The 16344-nt window shown below is 42.9% G+C and overlaps 1 protein-coding gene across 2 annotated transcripts; it reads right to left on the reverse strand.

Annotated features, from left to right (window-relative positions):
* LOC106608673 (cellular tumor antigen p53) lies at positions 1–13571 on the reverse strand. Of its 2 annotated transcripts, none has more exons than XM_014206769.3 (11): positions 13413–13571; positions 11693–11839; positions 11426–11492; positions 11078–11284; positions 8298–8484; positions 5813–5925; positions 5359–5468; positions 1715–1845; positions 1546–1643; positions 1320–1423; positions 1–1158 (listed from the first exon to the last, which is right to left on the reverse strand). In XM_014206769.3, the coding sequence occupies exons 2-11, from the start codon at positions 11737–11739 to the stop codon at positions 1071–1073; spliced, it is 1152 nt and encodes a 383-aa protein (XP_014062244.3). In that variant the 5' UTR covers positions 11740–11839; positions 13413–13571; the 3' UTR covers positions 1–1070. The 2 variants fall into 2 exon arrangements, with proteins under 2 accessions (XP_014062244.3, XP_014062243.3); XM_014206768.3 differs by having other exon boundaries at positions 11078–11314.
* Between the last annotated feature and the right edge of the window lie 2773 nt (positions 13572–16344).

Below are 16344 nucleotides of genomic sequence, written 5' to 3' on the forward strand. Positions count from 1 at the left end.
TATTACTTAAGAAATTGCTTTAATTTGATTTTAAAAGTTCCCTGAAATGTTTCCTTTTCCCCTAAACAAAATAGAGCCTCATGTCTCAGCACCGAATTACATCAAAAATAGTTTCCATCAGAGAACGATAAATTAAACAAATATACATGTGCTAAGTGTATCATAATCATAGTATCAGAACTCTTTACAAGAGACAACTAAAATGTTTTTTTTTAACAATGAAAAAACATTCTGATAACGAGCTACAAGTAAAAAAAGGAGGAAAAGAAAGTCAAGGTTTCAGGGAGAGGGATAACAGCAGTTATGTTCAACAGGTATAAAAATACTAACAGGCAACTGGCCAATTAACTGGTAACAAAGCATCGTGGCTAGGCAGGTCAAGATACGAATACTAGATTTAATTGGTCCAAATCATAAAAGCACAAGCTAAAGTGCTGTTTGTGGGGGCAGGTGAGGAGGAGGACGAAGTCCCACCAGGTGGTTAAGACAGTGGGAGGAGGGGTCTTAGCTTACTTACCTAATTCTAAACCAAACCCTAGGCCCTAAACTTACGCAGTTTGTGTTGTACTGAAAATGTTGGACTGGTATCAGAAATATGGTGAAAATCCCAACATGGTACTTGAGTACTATTTCAGAAGGTCCAGTCACAAAATTTCCCAGCTGTCAAAGTTCCGGATGGACAGTCATTTACCGGTATATTAAAAAAATATTACACAGTTTGAACTGTTTTGAAGCTAATTTCCTACAATTCTACACATTTTGCCATGGGGCAGAGAGAAAATGTTGCAGTTTTGAAGACAATGATCTGCAATTCCACACGTTTCGCCATGTCTTGCGTGTTCATATGATAACATTTATTAAACTGTTGGTCCGTCCCTATTGACTCCATTCTGGGTCCAGCGCCAGAGTATGGCTATCTAGGTGGAGCTATTACCATCTTGCTAATATCTATCCTTTCAGAAGTGCCTACATGTAGGGACTAGGGTTTGGTATTGGGCATTTAACTTGGGAGTCACAACTTAATGTTGGTCTGGAATAGACAGGAGAATAAGGACCGACGTGTCCTGGCCTTAGTCCGAGTCGCTCCTGTCTTCCTTTGTAAGCAGCCGCTTTCCGCTCTTCGGGGCCATTGCTTCTTGCTTGAGGATCTTTGCGGAACTAAGAAAGACAAATACAGGACAGAGGGTGAGACTGTTTACCATTGAGAGGAGAACATGTATGTTACAGGTAATAGATGTGTGTGTGTGGGGGGGGGGTTTAGGGATGGGGATTTTAGGGAGAAGTTCCCGTCGTCAGAATGACTGCCGCTGGTAACTTACCCTTTCTTCTTGTATTTCTCCTGCTCAGCGGGAGGAATGTGGTCCATCAGCTCCAGACTGTCGTTGATCTTCTTGAGCCACTCATAGTGCTCTCGGCCACGGACCTGAGAGGAGAGAGGGAGGAAGTGAGAGGGGATTTTCCTTGGGCAAAACCATGAAGTGGAGATACACCAATTCTCCATCACAAAAGTGCCTCTGTCTGTCAGCTTGTGTGTCATTCCCTCACCTGCAACAAAAATACATTGTCCTTGTCTTCATCCTCAGTGCTGGAGCCGTTCTTGATCTTCTTGCTGGTCCCTGGAGGGGGCAGGGTCTGTTGGGACTCTGAGGGGAGAGGAGACAAGGTCAACAATGACATAGGAGAGACGAGGGTTGAGACGTGGCCCGAGTCTTACTTCTCTTGGCACCGTTGGTGGTCTTGGTCCCGTTCAGAACTTTGTTTGTGTTCTCTTCTTCGGTCTTGCGGTCCCGGCCGGGACAGGCACACACACGGACCTCGAAACAACGGCGACCCAAAACCTGACCCCTAGAAAGGAAGCAAAGGGGTGAAGAATAGTGAAAGTTAGAGGCAATAAACTCACGGGGAGCCAAGCACACTAGGGATGTGCGTCTTTCACTTCCAAGATGATTCGATATGCATCTAGATACAGTGCATTCGGAAAGTATTAAGACCCCTTGACTTTTGACATCGTTACGTTACAGCCTTATTCTAAAATTGATTCAATTGTTCCCCCCCCCCCCCCCCCCCCATCAATCTACACACAATACCCCATAATGACAAAACAAAAATATGTTATCATTTTTTGCTAAAAAATAAAAACGGAAATATTACATTTACATAAGTATTCAGACCCTTTACTCAGTACTTTTCAGCGATTGCAGCCTAGCCCTAGACTCTTCTTGGGTATGACGCTACAAGCTTGGCACACCTATATTTGGGGAGTTTCTCTCATTCCCTGCAGATCCACTCAAGCTCTGTCAGGTTGGATGGGGAGCGTCGCTGCACAGCTATTTTCAGGTCTCTCCAGAGATGCTCGATTGGGTTCAAGTCCGGGCTCTCGCTGGGCCACTCAAGGACATTCAGAGACTTGTCCCGAAGCCACTCCTGCGTTGTCTTGGCAGTGTGCTTAGGGTCATTGTCCTGTTGGGAGGTGAGCCTTTGCCCCAGTCTGAGCGCTCTGAAGCAGGTTTTCATCAAGGATCTCTCTGTACTTTGGTCCATTCAGCTTTCCCCTCAATCCTGACTACCCCAGTCCCTGAAAAACATCCCCACAGCATGATGCTGCCACCACCATGCTTCTCCAGACATGGCACTTGGCATTCAAGCCAAAGACTCCTTTAGGTGCCTTTTGGCAAATGCCAAGGGGGCTGTCATGTGCCTTTTACTGAGTGGCTTCCATCTGGCCACTACTATAAAAAGGCCTGATTGGTGGAGTGCTGCAGAGATGGTTGTCTTTCTGGAAGGTTCTCCCATCTCCACAGAGGATCTCGGGTTCTTGGTCACCTCTTTGGCCAAGGCCCTTCTCCCCCGATTGCTCAGTTTGGCCGGGCGGCCAGCTCTAGGAAGAGTCTTGGTGGTTCCAAAATTCTTCCATTTAAGAATAGAGGCCACTGTGTTCTTGGGGACCATCAATGCTGCAGACATTTTTTGGTACCCGTCGCCAGATCTGTGCCTTGACACAACCTGTCTCGGAGCTCTATGGACAATTCCGTCAACCTCATGGCTTGGTTTTTGCTCCGACATGCACTGTCAATTGTGGGACCTTATATAGACAGGTGTGTGCCTTTCTAAATCATGCCCAATCAATTGAATTAACACAGGTGGACTCCAATGAGTTGTAGAAACATCAAGGATGGTCAATGGAAACAGGATGCACCCGAGCTCAATTTCAAGTATCATAGCAAAAGTTCTGAATACTTAAAAAAAAAAAAAAAAATGTATTCACATAAATTAGCAAAAACCTGTTTTCGCTTTGTCATTGTGGGGTATTGTGTGTAGATTAATGAGGAATTTATTTTATTTAATACATTTTTGAATAAGGGTATAATGTAACAATTTGGAAAAAGAAGGGGTCCGAATACTTTCCCAATGCACTGTATACGGGCTACAATACATTTTTAGTTTGAAACGATTCAGTGCGATTAGAGGAAGGAATCGATGTGATGCACTAACTTTTGTTGCATAAACATTCATTTTTCATTCTAAATTAAAATCTGCTGCTGATGGAGCTCATGAGCTGGGCCTCTCAGTTTGATCTGTCGGTCATGTGCGCGTACGTGCGTAAATTATGTGTGTGGTTGTGTCTCAAGTTCGGCGTTCAGCTTTTTCGCTCTGGACGCTTTATCTGCTCAACCATGCACCTGTCTGGTGAGGTTGAACGCCTCCTCTCCTACTCAGCCTCCCGACCAAAGCTTCTCCCAAGCGGGTGTGACATCTGCTCCCGTTACCTGCTGCTTGGATCCCACCCGGCGATCTACTCCCCGTCTGCCCTGCCCTGTCTCCCAGTCTGGTACAGGTACCCCCCCGCCACACTCCCCCGAGATTTCGCTTGGCTCCAGCACACACGCACACCGTAGACTTTGGACTGATCGGAATTTTTATGTAGGCTAATTAACTTGTGTTGCGATTTTGTGTTGTAGAGAGTTCAACAAAGCTTTCAGTGTTCAGACAGCCTTCTTTGCCCTTAAGATTGTTCTGAACACCTTCTAAACAAAAAAGGTATTGTGGTCGTGTAATAAGATTTCACCACTGTCTCATAATTTAATGGTTTAGACCAGTGGTGGGCAAACTTTTTGGCTCGAGGGCCACATCGGGATTTTGAAATTCAACGGAGGGTCACATTTTTTGGGGGACCAATTGTTTGTTAAAATCAATTTGCGGGGGCCTCCCGAGTGGCACAGGGGTTTAAGGCACTGCATCGCAGCGGTCGTCACTACAGACCCGGGTTCGATCCCAGGCTGTCACACAGCTGGCCGTGACTGGGAGACCCATTGGGCCAGCGTCGTCCGGGTTAGGAGAGGGTTTGGCAGGCTGAAATTTCGTTTTCCCATCACGCTCTAGCGACTCGTGGCGTACTGGGCGCATGCACGCTGACACGGTCAGTAGGTGTATGGTGTTTCCGCCGATACATTGGTGCGGCTGGCTTTCAGGTTAAGCAAGCATTGTGTCAAGAAGCAGTGTGGTTTGGCTGGGTCGTGTTTCAGAGGACGCACGGCTCTCGACCTTCGCCTCTCCCGAGTCCGTACGGGAGTTGCAGCGATGAGACAAGACAGTAACTACCAGTCGGATACCACGAAATGTCTCGCGGGCCGGTTTGAAGTGCCCGGCGGTCCGTGGTCGGTACTCCCCCTCCCACCAGACTGTTTGGAAGTTGACAGTTTTACTTCTTCTCCTGTGTCAACCATGCAGTGTGGGTAGCTTAGGCTACTTTTATTCCGGTATAATAATTTTCAACACTACATTTCATACAAACATAACCGAGCAAATTCATTGACTGTCACAACAGAAAAAAATACCTAATATTGCACATGCTGTTTTACTAATATTTGCATGCTGACAGTGACATGCAAATATGGCAGGTCAGGAATAGGCCTACTTTTCATTGCTCAGTGCTTGTAGCCGAGCACAGTATGCAGTTTAACTAGGCTACTGATACTTCCTGGGGTTGTTCGGCATGCAAAATGTCTTGTAGATCAATGACTGTCAAAACAATGACATGCTGAAGGCGTGGAAGCAGTTGTCACAAAATATGGAGGTATTTTCGGGAAGGTAGAAAGTAATTTAGCACCATGTTTTTTTTATTTTTATTTTAAACAGGTGATTCGTAACGTTTGAACCAAATTTGAGACAGATGCATGCTACATTCTGACAGACGCACTCATATCTTAAATATTTCAACCGGGGACCGATTCATATCAGTGAATCGTTACATCCCTAAAAAAACAAAACACACATTACGGCAAATATAACGCAAACTCAGACCCTGATGCGGATTTTACAAAACAAACTTATTGAGAAGGGATAAGGAGAGACACTTACTCCTGGGTCTCCAGGGTCAGGATGGTGAGGATGGGCCGCCTGTTCATACCACCCATGCAACTGGAGTTGCACATGAAGTTCAGGAGAACAGTAGTCGTTTCAGAGCCCAGCTATACAAACACATACACAACGTTAAGCTTCACTTGAACGCACATTGACAAATGCAACTCTCCAATGCATTATAGACAGATGTCTCATAATGGCTTCCTGGTATGGTGATGTAATCATTTCCATGGTAATGTAGAATGTTCATTCAAATGATACAAACTGATGTGGCTATTTTTTTTATAATTTCATTTGAGTTGATTCAACAAATCGCAGAACAGATTGATGGGGTACACTTCCTGCCTTGCTCATCTGGGTACACTCGCAATGGCCGCCAGTCCACCCATTATGCCATCATTTACTTGAATGGGGACGACCGTTCTATTAATTATCTTTCTATGGGGTATACCTGAGGCGGCTCATACGGCAGCAGCACACTTTGACGCTTGGTGTTTCCATCCTCCAGGTATTGAGCCCACTGGCTCCCCTCCACTCTAATCAGGTGACTGCGGTGGACTACACCTAGACAAAAAAAACAGGAAGTAGACAAGTAGTGAGGGGGAGTCTCCTCTATTCCTGGGACAATCTTCTACATGGGGAGTAAAGGTATACCTCATCTCTCTGAGACCATGATGAATATTATGATCAGATTTGCATGGCTTTCATTTCCTCTTTATTCGTTTACATAGCTAAATACAAAAACTGAGCCAAAATAAAATCATGCATATCAGTCTATTTTTTTTTTACTCTTAAAACTTCTTATGGATGGTGGCAGTAAACTGCCTGCTACTCACTCCCAGAAACTAAGATATGCATATTAAAAAACACTCTGAAGTTTCTAAAACTGTTTGAATGATGTCTGAGTATAACAGAACTCATATGGCAGGCAAAAACCTGAGAAAAAATCCAAACAGGAAGTGGTTTGTAGTTTTTCAAGTGATTGCCTATCCAAACTACAGTGTCTGTGGGGTAATTTTTTCCTACGGCTTCCACTAGATGTCAACAGTCTTTAGAACCTTGTTTGAGGCTTCTACTGTGAAGTGAGGATGAATAAGAGCTCCTGGAGTCAGAACACTGCCAGCAGGGCATGAGGCTCAGCCATGCGCGCTCACATGAGAGGTACCTCAGTTCCATTGCATTTCTGAAGACAAAGGATTTCTCCGGTTGAAACTTTATTGCAGATTTACGATAAAAACATCCTAAAGACTGATTCTATACATCGTTTGACATGTTTCTACGAACTGTAATGGGATTTTTTTAGTTTTTGTCTGACCTGCGCGTCGTGAATTTGGATTTGTGAACTGAAGGCGCGAACAAAAAGGAGGTATTTGGACATAAAGGATGGACTTTATCGAACAAAACAAACATTTATTGTTGAACTGGGATTCCTGGGAGTGCAATCTGATTCTGATGAAGATCAAAGGTAAGTGAATATTTATAATGCTATTTCTGACTATTGTTGACTCCATCATGGCGGATATATTGTATAGCATGTTTTTGTGTCTGAGCGCCGTACTCAGATTATTGCTTTTTCAGTAAAGCTTTTTTGAAATCTGACACAGTGGTTGCATTAAGGAGAAGTTTATCTAAAGTTCCATGTATAACACTTGTATTTTCATGAACATTTATGATGAGTATTTCTGTAAATTGATGTGGCTCTCTGCAAAATCACTGGATGTTTTGAGGCAAACATTACTGAACATAACGCGCCAATGTAAACTGAGATTTTGGATATAAATATGAACTTTATCTAACAAAACATACATGTATTGTGTAACAAGAAGTCATATGAGTGTCATCTGATGAAAATCAAAGGTAAGTGATTAATTTTCTCTCTATTTCTGCTTTTTGTGACTCCTCTCTTTGGCTGGAAAATGGCTGTGTTTTTTTGTGTGTAGGCGCTGACCTAACATAATCATATGGTTTGCTTTCGCCGTAGAGCCTTTTTGAAATCAGACACTGTGGCAGGATTAACAAGAAGTAAAGCTTTAAAATGGTGTATAATACTTGTATGTTTGAGGAATTTTAATTATGAGATTTTTGTTGTTTTGAATTTGCCGCCCTGCACTTTCACTGGCTGTCGTCATATCGATCCCGCTAACAGGATTCAAGCCATAAGAAGTTTTAAGGGCAAAATACTTATTACCGTAAATTCCGGACTATAAGCCGCAACTTTTTTCCCAGGCTTTGAACCTCGCGGCTTAAACAATGACGCGGCTAATATATGGATTTTTCCCTCTTTCAATTTTTTTTCTCTCCAAAAAAACACATTCTGTGACGTGCTCAGTTTTTTGGCGGCATGAAGCTTTCATTAGACCAACGAAATTGCCGAACGGGTTAAGGTCAAACAACTTTTTTGTTTACTGTTTAGAGTAAATCGAGCGCTCTCAAACTTCCCATCATTCTGATTACAGTAGTCATTTTGTCACCCTCACCATGGCAAAGACACGGAGAAATGCATATGATGCAGCTTTCAAGTTGAAGGCGATTGATCTGGCTGTTGGAAAAGGAAATAGAGCTGCTGCATGGGAGCTTGGTCTTAATGAGTCGATGATAAGACGTTGGAAACAGCAGCGTGAGGAATTGACTCAGTGCAAAAAAGACAACTAAAGCTTACTGCAAATGTTTTATTTTTTGTTACAAGCCGTGTTTCGTTAAAGCCTATTTATTTTTGTTACAAGCCGTGTTTCGTTAAAGCCTGTGTAAAGTTCATTTGTTTCAATGTACCGGTAGGCACCTGCGGCTTATAGACATGTGCAGCTTATTTATGTTCAAAATATAATTATTTTTTAAATTCAGTGGGTGTGGCTTATATTCAGGTGCGCTTAATAGTCCGGAAATTACGGTATCTACATCAGATTTGAATGTTTACCTTAGACTAAAAACACACCCACCTTCATTGTTATCTGAGGCGCTCTGGTGGTGGGGACAGCGCCGGACCACCTCAGAGACATGCTCAGACTTCTTGTAGATAGCGGTGGCCCTGAGGATGGCTCCTGGCGGGGGATCCATGGCCATCAACACCTCCACAGGGCACGTCTTAGCCAGCTGGCAGTACAGCTTGTTCAGCTGCACAGAATACTGGGAGGGGAGAGAAAACAATGAGCGACCAGTTGGATGTGTCTATAGGAATTTTATTTTGTGAAACAATGTTGTGAATTGAATTGATAAAAAGTGAAAAAATAAGCACTTTGGTGAAGTTATTTCCCACAGACAGCATTTCACTTTGGCGATAAAAAGAAATAAGAGTATTATCTGTTTATAAAGTTTACATAAAATACAAAACACTAGCAACATGTGGGCTTAACACCTACAGGTATAAGATCATAATACACATGAACAATTATATTAATATTCTGAAGAAATCGTAAATACCATGTTTATAACTATACATTTTCACCAAAAGGGCTGCATTTTAACCCTTTCCATAATGGAGCCCTTGTGTAGAACATGCCCTGTCATGTCAGACCCATGCATTACTGCAACCTACCAGCATGCAACTCCTCAGTTCCAATGAATGAGTTGCAGGGGGCGTTAGTTTGAGGGCAGCACAACCTAACTCAAGCCTGATAGGTCTATCATAGTAAGCTGACATGTGAGTCACTGTGGAAACCTTGCTGCTATTGGCTGTTTTAATCCAAATACTTTGTCGCCAAAACCTTGAGTTTTAGCAAATCGTCACAATGAACTGGATTCCAGTTGAATGCAACCACAGGGAATTAGAATGAGTGGAATATCTTTTGTCTCTGTCTGAGGTAAAGTAACTGCAATTTACTGTAATTAATTGATTGAAATGAGACCATGGATTAAATTGGTTTGAAGCCATTTTACTGTTACTTATTGTGATTGTCAAAAAAGTATCTTAATCAAAATAGATGTTTCCCCCAGAAGAGAACAGTCATTCAAAGTTGAAAGAAAGAGATCAATAGAGATATACATAGCATGTGAATATACAGTGAGACAATGCTTCTTAAAGGGTGGGGCTGGACCCTCATGGTAGGCTGTGTTTCATTCCTATAGAGTACCAAAGTATGAGTCATAATACCCATAAAACCTAGCAGTCAAACAAGAAAATGGTTCCAACCATTTGTCCACCATCAATTTTTCCCACTGGGCAGTGGTTCCAAAACTGTGGGGCTCATTCCAGCTTTAAACTTCCTCTTGAAAATTGCAATAGTAGAATGCACAGGGTGAAATTTCTATATTTGGCAGTGCATCATCAGTTCCTCTTGTCATGTTAGTCATTGCAGACCTTAGAAAACAATTTATAACTTGCCAGAAATGTCCAGATCAACTAGTCCATGTCAGCTAAAGTGTTTTTAGGTAGGTTTGGTAACCTATAGATATTTTAATTTGTGTCACTCAAATACCACATGAATACCCATTAGACATGCCAAAACGTATAGAATTGCTAGAAAATCAGCTTTAAACCCGCTAAATGTTCTCCGCCAACAAGAGGGGTGTGAAAAGTTTGTCATGAACAGTGTTAGTGCCCGTAGAAACGGACGTGGCGCGTGCGCAGGTGGGGCGCAGAATGTTCCCCAATGCTAGGGGCCCTGAGGGAAAAAGGGTGGGAACCCCTGCCATAGGGGATTTTAGAAACACTTAAAATAAGGGCTGCGTTTTGTGTAGGCTTACCCGGGCGTGACGTTTTGATAACCATGTAAATCTCTCTAGGACAAGGTGACTTATAATATATTCGCCTGTATTTACCCCTCAAAAATGAAATGCTAATTAGCTGCTAATGTGGCTATCGTAAAGAACTACAAATGCCATGATGATCTGGACAAAACTGCTGAATCGAGGCAAAGGTAAGAATCTTTGGAATAATTATCTAATGTTAGCTAAAATTTGTAATGATTAAATTGGCTAAATGTCTAAAATGTATAATTCTGTGAACTGTCTTGTGCAAGTTTTAAATGGGGCTGCAGGTATCCTAGTGGTTAGAGTGTTGGACTAGTAACTGAAAGGTCGCAAGATTGAATCTCCAAGCTGACAAGGTAAAAATCTGTCCTTCTGCCCCTGAACAAGGCAGTAAACCCACTGTTCCTAGGCCGTCATTGAAAATAAGAATTTGTTCTTAACTGACTTGCCTAGTTAAATAAAGGTAAAAATATATATATTTTTTAATGGACACAATACCTGTTAGCAAAGGAGTCAGCTAGAGATGACGTGCAGGAGCTTGCAGGGATTTGTAGTCTTCCATCATGTCTACTTTGATGCTAATTAGCATTTTCGAAACAGAATAAATAGAGCCGAATATATTGATTAAAAAAGTCACCTTGTTTGAGAGAGATTTACATGCTACACGCCAGGGTAAGCCCACACAAAACACAGCATTTATTTTAAGTGATAAATGGCCATATTATCATGAATTATAAACTGGGTGGTTTGAGCATTGGTATGACAAAATATTTTTACTGTTCTAATTACACTAATAACCAGTTTATAAAAAGGCAGCTCTGGGGTTTGTGGTATATGACCAATATACCACGGCTAAGGGCTGTGTCCAGGCACTCAGAGTTGTTTCGGGCAGAAGAACAGCCCTTAGCTGTGGTATATTGGCCATATATACACACACACCACACCTCCTCGGGCCTTATTGCTTTAACAATACGTGTGTGTATGTATTCAGGCATGAGCATGTGCAGTAAGCCATATGCATGACACTCACAGTGGAGGTGACAGACTTGGCGGTACCGGACTTCTGGAATCGCAGCTGGAAGCCATGCTTCCCAGGGTAGTCGTTGGTGGAGGGGACGGTGGAGGCAGTGGGAGGCACGCTGTCCAGGGTTGACACAGAGGGCTCCACAACCGGGGGCTCCAGCAGTTCAAACAGCCCCTCGTCAAAGACCTTGTGGAGAGTCGCGTCGGGAAGGAGCTGTGAGGGAGGTAAGTGGATGCCATTTATCTACAGAGGAGTAAAGTATTCAAGTTATCAGTTGCTCATTAGCCCATTCTAAAAAGGTGTGGCGTCATGAAAATACTTCCTTCACGTCATGAGGTAGACAATCAAACGTACCGAGACATCCAGGTCAGGCCAGTTTTCAGTAGCACCCAGTGGAATACTAGGCCCCTGAGGTGTCATACTATAGAAAAGAAATCACCGGATCAGTCATTATTATGGCCCTGAAAAGACCTATGCAGAAAAGGTGCTGTAATACATTGAACAATGTCTCTGGGCTTCCACTCACACACAACCTCCTCGGCCTAGTCTAGAAGTAGCTACCTACCTTGGTAGTCTTAAACATACATAAGTCTGTGGTCCTAAAGGTTGTTCAAAACTTACTTGCTCTCCCAAAGCTGCTGGAAGGAACATTGGCTGAGCTCTTCCATCCTGTATCCGTTCACTTTCTCGACAGCTCACAGGACCGTTTGGGAGGAGGAGAGGATTGGACACAGGGACACAAGGAGGGAGGGAGGAAGGCGATGGGATCTAGGAGAGAGAACACCCATGTGATTAGTTAAGAAAAAAATCTATACTAGTTTTAGCAGCTACCTGTGTCTTCGAAACAATACATTTATGGGATGAGTGGGGAAAGGGGGACCAGTGGGGGAAAGGGGGACAACAGCTCCCAAGTGGTGTAGCAGTCTAAGGCAGTGCATCTCAGTGCTAGAGGCGTCACTACAAACCCTGGTTCGAGTCCAGGCTGTATCACAAACGGCAGTGATTGGGAGTCCCATAGGGTGGCGCACAATTAGCCCAGTGTCGTCCGGGTTAGGCCGTCATTGTAAATAAGAAATTGTTCTTAAATGACTTGCCTAGTTAAATAAAGGTTAAATAAAAAAGCTAGAATACAGAGAGGGGACGGGTAATGACTGACTGGGTTGTGTAGTTAGCTAGAGCCATGTGAGCACTGGTGCCACGGTATTAGGCTAATCCTTGGTGTTGCTCAAGTGCCTAGCTAGCTAACCTATGTTTACCAAATAAACACCTAATCTAAATCTATGACTAACTTTCAACCAACCCCATGCAGAGAGAAATAATAAAGGCGTCTTTTTGTATGCCATGGTTCGTTGGACAGAGCCTATGAGGAAAAAGAACGTCGTTGTTGTAGGGCAGGGATCATCAACTAGATTTCTACATTTGTATATGAAAACATGCATCTTTCCATTATGAGTGGGAATACTTGGGAACATATTTTTTTTTAAAAAATGTAAATCACTTGGAGCTGATTTCCTGGTGTTTTTGCAGTCATGTCTGACAATTAAAATTCAAAAAAATATGTATTTTTGCTCAGAAAACTTGGGGGGGGGCAAATAAAACCACATGCGGGCCAAATCCAGTAGGGGGACTATGTTGTAGGGTAAAGTTGCATGGATAAACTGCGAAAATAAACACAGGCTTAGGAGATCTTATATTTTTTGTTCTATGAGAACCAGCTAACGTCCTTTTTTGTGATATCTTTAGAATTTATGTAATAATAAAAACGGTTTCATAATTCATAACATGATCTTTAACTGGTACCGCTTTCGGTGTTCCCAAATATTGCCGCACGAGGGCGAAGCGAGCAAATTGGTGGCAGGACATGGGGGTGTTCGATAAAAGTTATTATTAAAAATATGAATTTCAGTACCCTCCGGAAAAGGCCGCAGTTGTACATGAAACACATTGGTACAGATAAGCGTTTTCAGAATTGACATTTTTACAAGTATCGACTGAAGGTGGCTCAATCTTTTTTCTGACAAATCGCGCGAGGGGTTGAGCGTTCCTCAGTTATGGCCTAGCATGTCCTAGCTATTTAGCTAGCAGGTTAGACACCCTAAACAGTATGCGATTCGTGATCATCATCCAACTTCCATGTCATATAATACTACAATGTGTAGTGGTTCAATTTGTATTAATACAACGAAATACAGGACCCACCATCTTCCACTAAAATCTGCTAGTTGAGCTGTAAGCTTGGCTGGCTGTTTTACTAGAATCTCCAATCAACAACAACCACAAACTTTTCCAGGCAAAAGAATTTGCTACGCTGCCTAAAATAAATTAAACATGGATTTTATACCTCGCCTCCCGTTTATGAATATTTTCTTGCAGCACCTCGGTTCTCTGTCAATGCAATCCGTAGCAGCCGTAAAGCAAAATATTTAGTTTCAGTGAAAAGCGTGCTTTTCGGGGATTTCCCCAATAACCAGAGAAGGGGAGGGGCTGCGCAGAGTTCACAGGCCACCAATCAGAGGCCGCGCCCACCGAGGTGTATGTTTTTAAATGGGATGGCGCGAAATGTTCCAAAAACAAAATATTAAGTGGATACATTGTACATCTTGGTATTAGTAAAATTATATTGGCTGAATGCAGGAATGAAAACAAATATTGTGGCGTTTGAGGCACATCATTCATTGCACGCTGGTTATCATGCGTTGTATCATCACATTGAATTGCATAGTTCATGTTTTGTGATAATAATGTCTGATAATGATGTCTAATTTCTCAGGTTATGTGCATGTCCAAAGATTATGAACTCATGCAAAATGATTTCATTCAAAATAAAAAATAAATATATAAAAAGTTGCATGGATTTGGAAAAGGCATGCCTGCTCCTCAAAATGTCCTTATTTCATAACGGCTTCATGTAATTTCACCAATATTCATTCTTCCGCCCTAGTTGATATGCCTAAATTATGGAATACTGTTGATGATGAATCAATAGGCTGCTAGCATTGATGGCACTACTAGCACTGCTATTAAGAGGGACAGCTGACTAGCTGACCATTGAGTGAATATTCAAGTTTGTTTATTTGTCATGTACACATGATATGAGCATAAGAGCACCTCCTCCCAGCTGCCCACTGCACTGAGGATAGGAAACAGTGTCACCACCGATAAATCCATAATAATTGAGAATTTCAATATGCATTTTTCTACAGCTGGCCTTGCTTTCCACCTGGCTACCGCTAAACCGGTCAAGAGCCCCTCACCCCCCACAGCAACTTTCCCAAGTCTCCCCCATTTCTCTTTCACCCAAATCCAGATAGCTGATGTTCTGAAAGAGCTGAAAAATCTGGACCCGTACAAATCAGCCGGGCTAGACAATCTGGACCCTCTCTTTCTAAAATGATATGCCGAAATTGTTGCAACCCCTATTACTAGCCTGTTCAACCTCTCTTTCGTATTGTCTGAGATCCTCAAAGATTGGAAAGCTGCCACGGTCATCCCCCTCTTCAAAGGGGGAGACACTCTAGGCCAAAATTGCTACAGACTTATATCTATCCTACCCTGCCTTTCTAAGGTCTTCGAAAGCCAAGTTAACAAACCGATCACCGACCATTTCGAATCCCACCGTACCTTCTCCTCTATGCAATCTGGTTTCCGAGCTGGTCATGGGTGCACCTCAGCCACGCTCAAGGTCCTAAACAATATCATAACCGCCATCGATAAGAGACAATACTGTGCAGCTGTATTCATCGACCTGGCCAAGGCTTTTGACTCTGTCAATCACCACATTCTTATTGGCAGACTCAACAGCCTTGGTTTCTCAAATAACTGCCTCGCCTGGTTCACCAACTACTTCTCAGACAGAGTTCAGTGTGTCAAATTGGAGGACCTGTTGTCCGTACCTCTGGCAGTCTCTATGGGGGTGCCACAGGGTTCAAATCTCGGGCCGACTCTCTTCTCTGTATACATCAATGATGTTGCTCTTGCTGCTGGTGATTCTCTGATCCACCTCTGCGCAGACGACACCATTCTGTATACTTCTGGCCCCTCTTTGGACACTGTGTTAACTAACCTCCAGACGAGCTTCAATGCCATACAACTCTCCTTCCGTGGCCTTCAACTGCTCTTAAATGCAAGTAAAACTAAATGCATGCTCTTCAACCAATCGCTGCCCACACCAGCCCTCCCGTCCAGCATCACTACTCTTGACGGTTCTGACTTAGAATATGTGGACAACTACAAATACCTAGGTGTCTGGTTAGACTGTAAACTCTCCTTCCAGACTCACATTAAGCATCTCCAATCCAAAGTTAAATCTAGAATCGGCTTCCTATTTCGCAACAAAGCATCCTTCACTCATGCTGCCAAACATACCCTTGTAAAACTGACTATCCTACCGATCCTTGACTTCGGCGATGTCATTTACAAAATAGCCTCCAACACTCTACTCAGCAAATTGGATGCAGTCTATCACAGTACCATCCGTTTTGTCACCAAAGCCCCATACACTACCCACCACTGCGACCTGTATGCTCTCGTTGGCTGGCCCTCGCTTCATATTCGTTGCCAAACTCACTGGCTCCAGGTCATCTATAAGTCTTTGCTAGGTAAAGCCCCGCCTTATCTCAGCTCACTGGTCACCATAGAAGCACCCACCCACAGCACGCGCTCCAGCAGGTATATCTCACTGGTCACCCCCAAAGCAATTCTTCCTTTGGCCGCCTTTCCTTCCAGTTCTCTGCTGCCAATGACTGGAACGAACTGCAAAACTCACTGAAGCTGGAGACTCATATCTCCCTCACTAGCTTTAAGCACCAGCTGTCAGAGCAGCTCACAGATCACTGCATCTGTACATAGCCCATCTGTAAATAGCCCATCCAACTACCTCATCCCCCATACTGTTATTTATTTAATTTATTTTACTCCTTTGCACCCCAGTATCTCTACTTGCACACTCATCTTCTGCACATCTATCACTCCAGTGTTTAATTGCTATATTGTAATTATTTTGCCACTATGGCCTATTTATTGCTTTACCTCCCTTATCCTACCTCATTTGCACACACTGTATACTTTTTCTATTGTATTATTGACTGCATGTTTGTTTATTCCATGTGTAACTCTGTGTTGTTGTTTGTGTCGCACTGCTTTGCTTTATCTTGGCCAGGTTGCAGTTGTAAATGAGAACTTGTTCTCAACTAGCCTACCTGGTTAAATAAAGCTGAAATAAAAATGAAAATATATATACATGTATGCAGAGTGCAATAATGTAACGGCTGTCT

This window comes from Salmo salar, chromosome 07 (assembly GCF_965601325.2).
Source record: "Salmo salar chromosome 07, fSalSal1, whole genome shotgun sequence".
Lineage (NCBI taxonomy): Eukaryota > Metazoa > Chordata > Actinopteri > Salmoniformes > Salmonidae > Salmo > Salmo salar.